At 45.0% G+C, this 14,869-nt stretch overlaps 1 protein-coding gene across 4 annotated transcripts in view; it reads left to right on the forward strand.

The window, feature by feature from the left end:
- The window catches only part of TESK2 (testis associated actin remodelling kinase 2), a 115,346-nt gene extending 108,585 nt beyond the window's left edge, over positions 1-6,761 (forward strand). For all 4 annotated transcript variants that reach the window (XM_030572589.1, XM_030572592.1, XM_030572590.1 and 1 more), the window contains one exon: positions 1,639-6,761. In XM_030572589.1, the coding sequence (XP_030428449.1) occupies positions 1,639-2,651 (1,013 nt within the window). In that variant the 3' untranslated portion in view covers positions 2,652-6,761. The remainder of the gene's footprint in view (positions 1-1,638) is intronic.
- Positions 6,762-14,869: the final 8,108 nt, after the last annotated feature.

Below are 14,869 nucleotides of genomic sequence, written 5' to 3' on the forward strand. Positions count from 1 at the left end.
GCTCTCAGGTTCCCATAGTGATAGGGAGATCTTGCACAGTATTCCTTAACTGACCTCTTTCACTCTGGACCAGTGATGTCCTTTAGAGTACAGGCTAAACTGTAACAGGGTCTCCAGGAAAAGTAGGTATCTATATGCATCTATCCCACAAACAAAAATCCTGAGAAGAAAATCTTCGACTTCCTACCTAATCAGTCAGCATTGCCCTGTGGTAGCTGAGGGGGATTTCCAGAGTCACCAAGCGCAGAGAGGCTCCCAACGCCAATTGAAAGTCAGTAGTAGTTAGGTGCTAACTTTCAGGAGAGCCTTTTAAAAAATTTCCTCCTGAATAATTATGAATGTCTTTTTCCACCCTGTTCTAATGATGCAGCTTTTATTACATGGTTTTAAACAGTGTTTATAACCTCTTGTTACAAAGTCAAACTACTGTCTCCCTAGTTTCTGCACTGGATAATGTACTGTGTGAAGGCTCATATGGAATTTAATCTCTCCACTTCCAGAGGGAAGTATTGATTTTTTTGCCTTCACCTTTCACAGCACAGGGGTGTCTTCAGCTTCTGTGAAAACCTCACTCACAGTGTTTTTGTGTTAGTATTTTGTGCTCTAGCTTTTTTTAATGGTAAGTTACTCCAACAGATCCTACACTTGAGTTAGTTCTGCTAGTATATGGGACACAAAAGAAGCTAGAAAAAGAGAACGGCTACTAACTGTCCCCTTCAAAAGACCTGTTCATTGGCCTGTGAATTTACTGACATGGGACTTGAAGGGCCACTCAAAATGTAGGATTTGTATAAAAAGTTTAAAACAGATGAACAAATTTTCATTCACATCAAAGTTTGTAAAATGACCATCTCCTTTGGGTTTTCACTTCCCTGTTGTATTGTAAAACCAAAACTAGCACTGCCCTAGTGTGGACAGATTTGACCATAAATAATAGGTAAACTGACCAGTCTGAGTGAAATGAAGAAAGTAAAACTGCACCAATGGTGAAAAGCAAATTCAAACTTCAAAATTACTTCAGTTTGAATCATTTAAGAGGTTAGTAGCACAGGGAGGCAATACTTTTAAATCATTACTTCAGTTGTCAGCTTTAAATTAAAAAAAAGCCATAAAAGGATATGGCTCCATACTGGGATGCTAGATGCATATCATTTCGCATTAAGAGCATGCGCCTACACTTGGGAATGAGGGGAACAAAACTTCCCAACCTTCCTTGCACGCAGGGATCCCGCACAGCAGTGGCTCCCAAACTTTTTTTTACTGGTGACCCCTTTCACACAGCAAGCCTCTGAGTCCAACCCCCCTTATAAATTAAAAATACCTTTTTATATATTTAACAGCTTTATAAATGCTGGAGGCACAGCGGGGTTTGGGGTGGAGGTTGACAGCTTGCGAACCCCCATGTAATAACCTCGCAACCCCCGGGGGGTCCTGACCCCCAGTTTGAGAACCCCTGCCATACAGGAACTCACAGGTAACCCAAGAGTGTGTGCTTGTGGAGGATGCTCCCTGTAAGACAGCATCATTTATAAGTAAGGAATCTCCCCCTTCCTTGTAAGGTTGTGACCCAGATGGAGTGAGCCAAGCCAGCAGCATGTCTGGCCACAATGCTAAAGGTGTTTCTCTTCTCCTATTCAGGGCTGATTGAAAAAGGACAAGGAATAAAGCGATTGAGTTCACTGGATGACAAGATCCCACCCAAGTCACCCCGCCCACGCCGCAGTATCTTGCTGTCACGCAGTCAGTCGGATATCTTCTCTCGCAAGCCTTCCCGGAAGATCAATGTACAGGACCCCTACTACACACCAAGCAAGGGGGCAGCACGGAAAGTCAACCCCTTCAATGCCAGGGAAGATCTGAAGGGAGGGAAGATCAAATTTTTTGACATGCCGAGCAGGTCTGTGATCTCCCTTGTGTTTGACTTGCACTCCCCAGAGGCAGAGGACTGCCTGAAGACTAGCCAGCTCCTGTCAAAGCAAGTTTATAGCACGGACTGGCAGGAATTCTCTTCCCCCCCTGGGAGGCGGTGCAGATCTCTCCCAGTCTCTCCTGAACTTCTGCATAAAGATTATGTCCCTTTTGGGGGTCTGTCTTCAACAGTCAATAGGTGCGACTCTACCCAGCTAGGGGCTGAGATGCGGCAAAAACTCCTGAGCAGCAGTAAGTATGGCGTATCAGAAATCCCTCCCTTTCAGGTCAGATCTCACAGGCAGGACTCTCCTTTGTTGCCAGAGCAAGAGGAGGACATGGACTACTCTGATGGGCCAGAGTCCCAGGAGGAAAATGGATTCTGTCCTGTTAAGAACATAAGAGAGGGTCCAGGATATAACCAGCTGCTAGTGCGGGCTCAGCCCGAGTCGCTAAGATACAAGGGGCGCTCAGCCCAGAATTCAGTCAACGCTGAGGAAGGCAGCTCCTTGAGATCGTCTGCAAGCTGTGCCTCCTCTGAAGACATGGAGGTGGAAGATGAGATCCGGAAGAACTTACTGCCAGAGGCTTCCAAGCCTCCATTCAGTGTTAACCCCTCTGTGGAGCTTGGCAGAGAGACATTGTCATTTGAAGTGCTGGATATGGACAGCTCTGCCCCACTTTCACTGGCACCTCCTAATATGTCAGCATCTGGCAGCATACAGTCAAAATGTGACATTTAAGGAGAGGGCTTAAAACCCAGATACATTCTTGTGGGAACACACGGTCCCCATTCACTTAGTTTTTAACTTTCCTGTAGTGCTAAGTCTTGGATATTTCAGTGGATCATAGAAACCAGCCATCAAACAGGGGCTGCAAAGTGCATCTGAAGAGACAGTATTTTTTTATTTTATTTTTAAATGTGTACATCATCCCTTAGCTCACTACAAGAGGCAACTACTGCAACCAGCATCGGGCAGGATGCCCACCTGGGGTCCCATAATCATTGCAGGGCTGTATGCAGCAGGCGTTTGGTAGTGTGTCAGTGATTTGAACCCCAGCCCTCCACCTTTCACTTTAGCACTCTGTCTAGCTGGTGCATGTGAATTCAGTTGGGAGTCTTGTCTGATATTGGAAGAAATGCTCTCTCTTGGACAGTGCCAGGCAGAAACAAATGCCTTCAGATTTCTAACAGGATCTGTAGGCTCACACCACACTCTGGAACAAACTGATTTCAAAAGCAAGGAAAACACAAATCTTCTGCTGGTAGCAATTCTGAAAACTTAGCAGCACACCAAGTCCCTGCTGAGGAACAGGAGGAAACCATTCTCTTGCATGCTTCTTGTTCCCTGGGATTCAGTTCCTGATACAGTGGTCTGTTAGTCTCAGTGAAACAGGCTGGCTCGACAGCCTTGGAGACTGCAGACCCGTGTGCATCCCTACAGACACAGTACAGGACACAACACTTTAGGATTTCCCCCATACACGCAGCCGTCTGTGTATCTAACCTACCACAGAGGGAAATTACTGTTGGGTTGAAAGAGGGGTAGCTCAGGCACATTCACTCACTGGCCTCTTGTGAAACTGCAGATAAGAGCTTTGTGTTGTGGACACTTGTCCATGAGGAAGTGAATTGACACCATTAACTCTTTCCACATACACCCACCAAACAGCATTCTGGGAACAACTTGTCACTCACTACTGACCTTGGCCAAGCATGAATCAGTGACCCAGAGACAAAAGGGTCCTGTTACCCTTTTCCAGTCCTGTGAGACATCCTCCTCCTAATGTGGTGCCATTGCCACTGCAATAACAATCTGTCCCTATTTACACCAAGCAGCTTGCTTAATAAATTTGTCAAAGAATAAAAGCCTACAGTGCAATGGAAGTTGACAGCAAAGCTTTCAGCTACATGCATGCAGATCTAAAGAAACCTTTCACTAAGAAGGGGATTAGGACAGACTCAGGAAGGCTTTCAGCTTGTTAGGGACACTGAAGAAAATCAATTTCTCCCCATAAATTCCATGTTATGTATTGCTTTGGCAAAAAGAAAGTACCAGGCGCATGTATCTCCATTTGCTTCTGCCTTCAGCAACCATCTGAGTGCAGTTTTATTTTTCCACCAGAATGTAAATTTGAAAGAAAAAATAGTGTGTTTAAAGCCAGCCACTGTGGGCACATTTGTGTGTGTCGGAGAGTCAGGTGCTAGCCCTATGGTAGAAATACACAGAAAGCTTGTCTTGTGGTTATATTTGCACAGCTTCCTATATGGTCCTTTCACCTGCACTTCCCCAGATTAGAATGTGTGGGGTTTTGTCTGTATTATCATTCCTGGCTCTCACCGGGCTGCGTATCAGCTTGTCTGTAAGACTGACATTTGCAACAGCCCCTCTGTATCATTTAATGGTCCCTAGTACTGGAGTGAATTTCTCCCCATGTACGCACTTGGAGACTCGTGTTTCAATGCTGAAACCTTGAGAGGACTCGGCACTGATGGTGGGAGAGGAAATGTAAAGCAGCAGTGTCCCCTGATGGAAATGAGGTTATTCCTCTGCTTGTCTCACCCCACAGAAATAGAGGATGAGGAAGAAGGGGTTTTTAGAGACCAGCTAGGAAGGTTGTTTGAGAACGAGGGATGCAGCCTGGGGTGGTAAATTGTCTCCTGGCCCCTGGATTACTTAAAATTTCCTCTCTCAAGTGCTTGCATGAAAGTGGCCAGCAGCATTGCCCCTTCCCATTGACTATGAAGAATTAAATAGGAATCCCTGGGCCTCCTTGAAATCCTTAGTACAGGCCTTGCCAATCGGACAGGTCTTGGTAGCTTGAAAGAAAAAATGTGTATCCCTAATAAGGTCTTCTAACCCTTCTTTGCTCCTGCACTCCTGCTCCGTCACAAAGGTGCTGATTTCTAGAGCAATCCTTTTTTTCTTCTTTCGCAGTTTTTCTGTCTTGTGTATCCTCTCTAGGCAGTTGGGAGGCTAGAGTGTGGAGCTTCTTGGCTGGCAGGTGCTACCCACATACATGCAGTTTCTGTTCAAGGCTGAGAAACTATCAAGCTAATCAAAGTAACAATCATCCAGCTGATACTTTTTACAGTTGTAGCCTTTCGCAAAGGAGACCATCCTCACCAGCTGCTGTTCTGTCACAAGACAGGGTTAGGAATGTGATGTCCGGCAAATGAGCAATAACAAGAATTGTTTCTATCTGGAAGCATCACTGGGCTGCAGGGAATCTAACCTGCATCCTACTTCTGCCTTCAGTCCCACTGCAAAGACTGAGTAAAGAACTGCGCCTCCTTGTTTGTTCATAGGTCTTAGACCAATGATGCTGCTGCAGCAGCATCTCACTGGGGAGGCCTGTTGCACTGGAAGCTCTGCTTTCACCTCTTCTATTAAACTTGACTGTGAGGCTCTGGAGATAACAGGCATGGGACACATCCATGGCTTGTCCGACTGACCTCTCCTCCCCTGGGTGAATTGTTTCCTTGCTTCAGTAGCTTTTAAAATCTGTATTCCTCAGCCGTTTTATGAACATAATGGCTAAAATAATTTTAGTTTGTGGGGGGGAGGAGTATTCCACTGTTTAAACAAAGCTAGCTGCGTTGTGTAGGGCACGGCCCTGTCATTTCCAGCCCGTGGTGCCGAGTTGGAGATGGGTCAGAGATGGAAATGCCAAGGAATGGTGATGGACTGTTAGCATGACCAGGTTATGTGATGGGAGTGGCACATGTTTGTAAGTCTGTTTTTTTCAGTTGGTAAGTCTCAGAAAACCAAGTCTTTCTGCGGTCTGATGTGGTTAACACTAACCGTAAACTGTCCATTTGGCCACGCAGAGCCAGGCTAGACTAGATTGGTTAGATGGAGCTTGGGCACTTGTCCCTTCACAGATGCTGTCGTCCTTCACAATATAGTTAGTAGCCCATACGGTGAGGCAGCTTCTCCCAGCTACTGATGACCATTAATACAAAACTGCTAAAAATGAGTTCAGGCAAACCACTCGTTTTACAGTTATGTGATTAAAAGCTTTGTTCTGATTGAATTTTATCATGTTTTTGACTTTCTAATGGATGCAATTCTGGCTTTTTTAATTATTTCTAGACACTGCTACATCTGAAGAAATATAACTTCGTCTCTTTCTATGTTGGATCCATTTAAATGTCTGTTATAAGCTATTTTGTTGTTGTTGCTGATTGGTGACATACAAGAAAGCACATGTGGTAAATTGCTGCCCCTGAACAGAAGCAGATGCAGGGCAAAGGGCTGTAATAGGTTTATTCTACTTTGTTGAAAGGTGTTCATGTACAGAACGTTTCTTGCCAGTACAACTAAAGACACTTGAATAATTCCTGTTTGCACTTAATGCTGTCGTTATACTGCATGTCACTACATTTCTATGCAAAAACAAATAACCTTTGGGGGCAGGTGGATATTTGATTAAATAAATTTAAAGATCTTTGCAAGATGATCTATTTTCATATTTATGAAGGAGTTTTATGTCTTAATATTTTGCAGTCTGTAAATAGCTAAACTTGTAAGTAAAGGCTTAGGAAGAAGTTTGTAGCCTGTGTACAATAGTAAGTTAACACTGCCAGAAAAAAATCTTTGCAAAACAAGTTTTTTCTAATATTGTGGATATTTATGAATATGTAAAGAAAGCAAATCTTGTTTTTATGTTGATTGATCTTCTGACTTTGATGTTTTTTGAACTATGGAAATGGTGTATGTTTTATTGGAACTGCAATAAGAAGTAACCAAAGATGAATCTAGTTAAATATTTTCATAATTTTTTTCTTGATCAGTTTTGTAAACTGTTTCCCAACTTGCTTTCAAAATAAAAATAAAACAAAATGGTGATTCTTGTGGTCAAAAGGACAAAAGTGGAAAAACTGATTATCCCACAAGCTCATTAAAAAGTGTTCACAGTTCCTAGGTATGAAATACAAATTTGGTTTCATATAGCACCTTTATAAAGTGCTGAGTTACACGCAGTGGTACTAGGAAAAAAAATGGCCTCATACAAGCATCCTGTGCAGGGCAATGTTGGCATCTGCGTTACTTATCCGTTGTCTCTTCCCAAAGTGTCTTATGCTGCTCAGTGCCTGCAAACCGACTGCCCCACAGCATCAGCTGCCTATCTTGTTCTTTGGCAGACAGTGAATGATGTGGCAGGATAGAAAACCAGAACTATGTGTGGTACTGTAGAGAGACAAAATGAGAGAAGGGCCTAGATCTCCAACGGTATTTAAAAGCATCTAACTCCCATTGATTTCAGTGAGAGCTGGCTCATCTCAAAGGCACTTAAATCTCTGAAATCAATGGGAGTTAGATGCTTAAATACCCCTGAGGATCTGAGCCCAGGTCCCTGCCCTGAAGAACTTATCTAAAATAGAAATAAGACACCTAGACTGCAGTGAAGCCAGGTAAGGGATGCTCACTGTCTTGGGTGTTCTGCATATGGACACTTGGGGTTGTGATCATTGAGTTGATGTTTTAGTTAAGTTGGACATGTCTTTGTGCGTATGTTTGTTTTTCCTAAAGTTAATTATTTCAGGAAAAATTGTCAGAGCGGCCACCAGCAAGAGTTGGTGGCTGCACTCTGGAGCCACCAAAACGTTTGTTGAGAGAACCCCTGGGCTAGATGCCTTTGCAGGTAATAGTGTTGTAATACACTCACAATGTGTTGTATTTGATTTGGTACCACGTGACATTTTGATTTTAAAAAAGTGATATAAAATCAATATGGCATACATTCAGTAGTTAAAAGATGGCTGATAGGTCTCAAAATGGAATTGTAAATGATCAATTACAATCAAATAGGTGTGTTTCGAGTGGATTCCTGCAGTGATCAGGTTTTGGCCCCATGCTATGTCATATTTTTATTGAAGAAAACATAAAATCATCACTGAAAGTTTGCAGATGACACAAACACAGGCAGGAAGCAGTAAATAACAAAGAGGACAGGTCACTTACACAGCGTGATCTGGATTGCTTGGTAAGCTGAGTGCAAGCAAACAATATGCATTTTAATATGGTTAAACATTACAGGATGGGATGGGGGATTCTCTCCTGGGAAGTAGTGACTCTGATTTGGGGATGGATAATCAACTGAACATGAGCTCCCAGTGAGATGCTGTGAACAAAGAGCTGATCCGATCCTCAGATATATAAACAGGAACCAAGTATCAGAGGGTAGCCGTGTTAGTTTGGATCTGTAAAAGCAGCAAAGAATCCTGTGGCACCTTATAGACTAACAGACGTTTTGGAGCATGAGCTTTCGTGCATCTGAGGAAGTGGGTATTCACCCACGAAAGCTCATGCTCCAAAACGTCTGTTAGTCTATAAGGTGCCACAGGATTCTTTGCTGCATAAACAGGAACGTTAAGTAGGAGGAGAGAAGTTATTTATTTTACCTCTGTATTTGGCACTGGTGTGACCGCTGCTAGAATCGTCTACACTGTTCTGGTGTCTACAATTCAAGAAGACTGATAAACTGGAGAGGGGTCAGAGAAGACCCACGAGAATGATTAAAGGATTAGGAAAACCTGCCTTACAGTGATAAGCTAAATAGAGTAAGCTCTTTGAGACTAATCAAGGGAAGGTTGATGGTTGCCTTGATTACAGTCTATAGGTACCTACAGGGGAAACAACTATATAATGAGTTCTTCAATCTAGCAGAGAAAGGTATAACAAGCCAATGGCTGGAAATTCAAGCTAGATAAAGATTGGAAATAAGGTGTAATTTAAGAGTGAGTAATTATCATTGGAACAATTTACCACTGACCATTTTAAAATCAAGACTGGATGGTTTTCTCAAAGCTCTGCTCTAGGAGTTATTTTGGGGCTGTTCAGTACAACACAGGCCACAGGAGGTCAGACGAGATGATCACAGTGGTCCCTTCTGACCTTAGAATCTCTGTATCTTGCTACAGAGCGAGATGGAGACGCCTGCTGTTACATAGGGGTTGACCATAACTTGGCTGCATCAAAAATCATTCCTTCCTGCTGAACTGTATCAGGCTCTTGCTGTATTTGGTTACTCTTGGTGTCCACTGGCCCTGGGTCAGTATCATCCCTGTTTCCCACAACAGTCTGCTGCTGCTGTAGCTGGAGCACAGCGGGGACTTTCCAGGAAATGGAATTCAAGACCAGATGAAAAATTGGCTAAACTGGTGGGAATAAGAGCAAAGGAAAGATGGTAGGACAAGAACAGAGAACTACTCTAGTTACAATCAGCAAGGAAGAGAGCAAGCTGGCTTTGTGCTACACTACGGATGTACGTCCCTTTCTAGACACGGATGAGGCCTTTTCCCAGTAGGCCCTTTCTGGGAAGTGCAGCATGGTCCAGTAGATGAGACTGAAATACTTAAGTTCTGGTGCTAGTTATGCAGAGTTGCTGTTCTGCTTTATTTTTAATGCCCAACTATTCAAATGCTTTAAAAGCCACACATTACAGACTTTAAGGTCAGAAAGGGCCACAGAACCTCACCCACTCACTCCTGAAATAGACCCCTCATCTCTGGCTGAGCTACTGAAGTCCTCAAATCTTGATTTAATGACTTCAGGTTACAGAGAATCCACCATTTACACTAGTTTAAACCTGCAAGACTCATGCCCCATGCTGCAGAAGGCGGCAAAAAAAAACCCCCAGGGTCTCTGCAAATCTGACCCAGGGGAAAATTCCTTCCAGACCCCAAAAAGGGCAACCAGTTAGACCAGGGGCCTCAAACTCAATTTACCTTAGGGCTAGTCCCAGTCCTCAGATCCTCCCAGCAGGCCAATAATGTTACTGAAAATGGTGTTCAGAAAAGAAAATGTTATGTTGTATTTTTATTTTGAATTTCTTAGAAATAATGGTCATACAACTTTATACAATTCTTCGCCTACTGGAGAGTTGTTAGTGTTTGCCAGACACCTGGCAATGCTTCAGTTCTGTCAGTTTGTTGATATTTGGCCTCAGTGACTGAGCAGTTGAAACCTTCAGGATTGCAGCAAGGTGTCCATCAGATAGTTGTGTTCGGTATTTTGACTTGTTTATATTCATTGTGGAAAAAAGTGACGCTGTCTCCATGGCTGACTCTGCCCAGCGACTAGTGATGGTATCGCTGTCCCTCTCCCCCAGCCAATGGGAGCTGCAGGGAGGCAGCATTTGCAGCAGGCATTGCTGGCAGCATGGCTCCCTGCATCTCTCCTCTGTAGGCCACAGTGGGAAGGTTCTTGGGCAGCAGATGGCCTGCGAGCTGAGAGATTGAGACCCCTCAATTAGACCCTGAGCATGTGGGCAAGACCCACCAGGCAGACCCCTTAGAGAATTCTCAGTAGTAACTCAGAGCCCTCCCCATTGGCTGTCCTGTCTCTGGCCATTGGGGATTTTTGTTAGAGGTGGTCACCAACGGGCCACATGGCATTGCAGGCAGTCCCATCATCCCATCCCCTCCATAAACTTGTCAAGCTCAGTCTTGAAGCCAGTAAGGGGTTTTGCCCCCACTGCTCCCCATGGAAGGCAGTTCTAGAATTCATTCCTTCATCTTCACTCCTTAAGAACCTTCACCTAATTTCAAGCCAAAACTTGATACCTGTTTATATCCATTTGTTCTGGGATCCATATTGGTGCTAACTTAAATAACTCATCTCCCTCCCTGGTATTTATCCCTCTGATGTATTTATAGAGCGCGATCAGCTCTCCCCTCAGCCTGCGTTTGGTTAGGTTAAACAAGCCAAGCTCTCAAGGGAGGTTTTTTCCTCGGATCATCCTAGTAGCCCTTCTCTGCACCTGTTCAAATTTGAATTCATCTTTTTTACATATAGGAGGCCAGAATCGCGCACAATATTCCAGGTGAGGGCTCACCTGTGCCTTGTGTAATGGTACTAACACATCCCTGTCTCGACTGGAAATACCTCACCTAGGACATTTTTACAGCCATGTCACATTGGTGGCTCATAGTCATCCTGTGAGCAACCAGTACACCCAGGTCTTTCTCCTCCTCTGTCACTTCCAACTGATACAGCCCTAGCTTATAGCAAAAATTCTTTTGTTTGTCCCCAAATGCATGATCTTGCTCTTTGCACTATTAAATTTCATCCTTTTTATTACTCCAGTTTATGAGCTCATCCAGATCTTCTTGTATGATATGGGCAATACCTCCTAGCTTTGTCGCATTGCAAATATGAGACAAAACATTCTCACTGTGCCAAGGTCAGTAATAAAAATGTTACATAAGGTGATCCCAAAATAATTCCCTGAGGAATTCCACTAGTAACCTCCCTCCAGCCTGACAGTCCAGCTTTCAGTATGACCTGTTGTAGTCTCCTCTTTAACCCATTCCTTCTCCAGTTTCCAATTCTGATATTAATCCCCATCTTCTCCAATTTAACTAATTTCCCATGGGAAACCGTAACAGATGTCTTACTGAAATCCAGGCAGATTAGATCTGCATTTCCTCTGTCTAAAAAATCAGTTACCTTCTCAAAGGCGGAGATGAGGTGGGTCTGGCACAATCTACCTTTTGTAAAACCATGTTGTATTTTATCCCAACTACTGTTCACCTCTATATCCTTAACTACTTTCTCTTTCAAAATTTGTTCCAAGACCTTCCATACAATTGAGATCAAAGTAACAGACCTGTTATTTACTTTTCCCTTTCTTAAAAATAGGAACTATTTTAGTGGTTCTCCAGTCAGGGTACAATCCCTGAATTTACAGATTCATTAAAATCCTTGCTCTTAGACTTGCAATTTCATGGGCCAATTCCTTTAATATTCTTGGATGGAGATTATCCACCCCCTGCCCTCTTCAGTCCCATTAAGCTGTTTGAGTTTGACTTCCACCTCGGATGTGGTAATCTTTAATTCTGTATCCTCACTGCCATTAGGCACCCTGCCACTACCCCAAACTCTCCATTAGCCTCATTTAAAAACTGAGGCAAAGTATTTGTTCACGTGTCAGGCCACACCAGATGATCTTTAATCTCTACTCCATCCTCAGTGCACAGCAGTCCCACTTTTTTCTTATTTATAGGGCTTTTCTGCTCCCATTAGGTTCAGCCTCAGGACCACATCCCATATCTTAGCTCCCAGCAGACAGCTCAGCCTGCTGTTCTCTGGATCAGATGAGACCTCTGTGGTGTTCTTAGTAGGGAGTCCCCAGTCACATGGACCTGCCTTTTCCTGGTGATGGCGTGATTCTCCAGCCTTCCTCTTAGTCTTTCTGGCTGTGAGTCTTCATGTGTTTTATTCTCCCTTGCAATCTTCTGCAGGTCATCCTGCATCCTCCAGGGGCTCTGAACTCTGAGTATCACCAATGGCTCCTCCCCTCCTCTTTCGGAACTAACTGCTCTTCTCTTCTCCCTTGCCCTCCCTGCTTCAGTTACTGCCTGCTGAGCCCCTTCCTCCTTTTCCAACTCAGACCTGTTCCTGAGCCCTATTTTTCCTTCACTAGCTGGTCTTTTCCTCTGCCTGGTTCGTGTCGTGTCACGTTTCCACTGCCCACTTTCCTCACGCAGCGGTCTCCCCGTTGAGTTCTCCAGTCCAGCTGGCACCTACAAGTCTTGACTCTTCCCTTCAGCCTCCTTGTGCCTTTGCTTCATCATCTGATTGTCTTTAAAAACCACGATTTGAGGACTGCAATAGCTCAGACATAAGTTAGGGGCTTGTTACAGGAGTGTAGGGGGGTGAGATTATGGGGCCTGCGTTGTGCAGGAGGTCAGACTATAGATGATCATAATGGTCCCTTCTGACCTTAAAGTCTATGATCTGCTCAAACCTCCTTCAAAGTCTCAACTATCGTTTTCACCTGATCTCCAAACCTCAGATCTTCTCCTCCAACAGCTCTATCAGGCTACACTTCATACAAAGCTCTTTGCTGGTACCTGTTCTAGGATCATGTATGTCCTGCAGTTTCCACATCCAGTCATCTTCATTGTCCCTTCCATTGCTTGAGTCACTACCTCTGCGGTAGCTGTCAGTTTCCCACCTAAAGTCCTGCCAAGGAAAAAGAGAAAACAACCAAAAACCCAAATGCTCCTTCCCCAACCTCCTGTTTACAGCTCTGCTTGTGGCTCCTGTGCCACTGACTGCCTTTATAGGCCCCCTAATCAGGGCTCTGCTTCTCTCACTGCCCCCTCCCAACCACTATGAACTGAACAAGGAAAAAAGCAGTGACTAAGTGGGGAATGCTCTTAAAGTTTTGTCTGAATACTGTGTGTGCCTCAGTTTCCTCTGTGTATGGAACAAGGGTGTGTGATCGTTGCCGAGATTTCAAGAGGGCAAGTGTGACTGATGTCTGGCTGCTGGGCACAGACAATGGCTGACATTCTGTATCCTGACAACTGATGTTGGGCCCTGCCTCTCCAAGAATCAGCCTGAGGTGTTGGAGAAGGAAGTGGGAGGTGCAGGCCAGGTGCCATGGGGGAAAGAGAGGAAGGAGGCAGGGCAGCAGGTCATTACTGAGGCTGGGCTGTTGCGAGAGCTGGTCAGTCTCCTGGTTTGGGACTCTAGTGGGGAAGCCCAGGGCCCAGGAACCCCCAAGATGGCTTTCCTGAATGCTCCTAATTTCTGTGCTAACGGGATCTGTACTAGGCTGTGTTCCTGATGCTTAATAAACCCTTTTGTTTTCCAAGCTGGTTGAATGTCACTAATTGTCGTGGGATGCATGGGGCCTTTCCCCAGGTGCCCCAGCCAGGTGGAGTCATGGCAGGGAGCTCTCAGAGTGAACAGGGACCTTGAATGCTCTGAGGCCAGACCCAGGAGGTGCTGGAGCCAAGGAGGCTTACCCTGGTGAGAATGTGCCTAAGAGGAGACCCACTGTCCTCACAGTTCTTTCAGAGGGGTTCCAGAGCACCGAGCCAGTGACTCCCCTTCCGTCTCCAACACAACTCCCACTCAAACTCCTGTTTACAGCTCTGCCTCAGGAAGGTGCGGTATAGGGCAGGTGGTCCAAATTTCAGGGCCCAGGAGCAAGAAGTTGCTGAGAAGCAGCACCTGGCTTGTCCAACTTGTTTGTACAGAGCTGGGGCTCAAATGCAGGTTCTAATCCTCCCCAAGCTAATCTTGGCCAGCAGAACAGCCTCCACGCTCTGTGGTGAGGGGTTATGTTGGAGTTATTCAAGGCTAGATCAGGAACAGGTCAGAGCATCACTGGTTCAGCCAAAACAGGAATTAACTAGCATATACAGCAAGATAAAGGGTCCTACTACCTACAGGATTTTCAGGAAGCCCCTGGGTGCCTCAAGGAGACATACTATGATGATTGTGCCAATGCTACATCCCTACTCAGCGATCAAGCCCTACCTTGGCAGAGCTGGGAGAATATGTACTGTGCCTGTCCCTTATTCTCTGCCTCCAGGCTGCATGGAAGCTTTACCCTGACATTAACATTTCGGGGGAAGAGCAGTATTTTAAAGTGCTCTGAACTCCACATGAAGACTCTGATTTTCCTTTACAAGTATTGTTGTAGGAATGTTAGCATTAAACATCTTCCCTCTGAAGCTACAGAATTAAGGTAAAATGATGAGAGGAAAGCAGGTCACTTGGTCAAGGGGTTCCTAATCCCCAATTCCTTTCCCATGAGTTATTCCCAACACTTCCGCATTAGAATTTTTTTTGCAGAGTAGGGAGTACTCAGGGTGGAAGGAGGCTGGGGATGGAGGGAGTGGTTGGGGAGCTCAGGCCAGAGGGGCCATGTCAGCCCCACCTTGTTCCTGCCTGTTTGAACAGCTTCCCCCTTCCCTTTGTCCTGGCTGGGACAGGGAGGAGACATGCCCCCCACTCACAGCCCCATCTCTCAGGGATATGGGTGAAAAATCACCTCCCACAGGGAGGAGAAATGGGATAGCAGCAAACCACCAGTCCCTGGGACCCCACCACCTAAGGTGGGAAGATACTTGCCTCCACTCATGAGCAATATGGGAACTAGGGTGTTGTCCTTTCTCTCTGCCCTTACAAGGGAATCCAAACCTCTGGAAACT

The sequence above is a fragment of the Gopherus evgoodei genome, chromosome 8, assembly GCF_007399415.2.
Source record: "Gopherus evgoodei ecotype Sinaloan lineage chromosome 8, rGopEvg1_v1.p, whole genome shotgun sequence".
NCBI lineage: Eukaryota > Metazoa > Chordata > Testudines > Testudinidae > Gopherus > Gopherus evgoodei.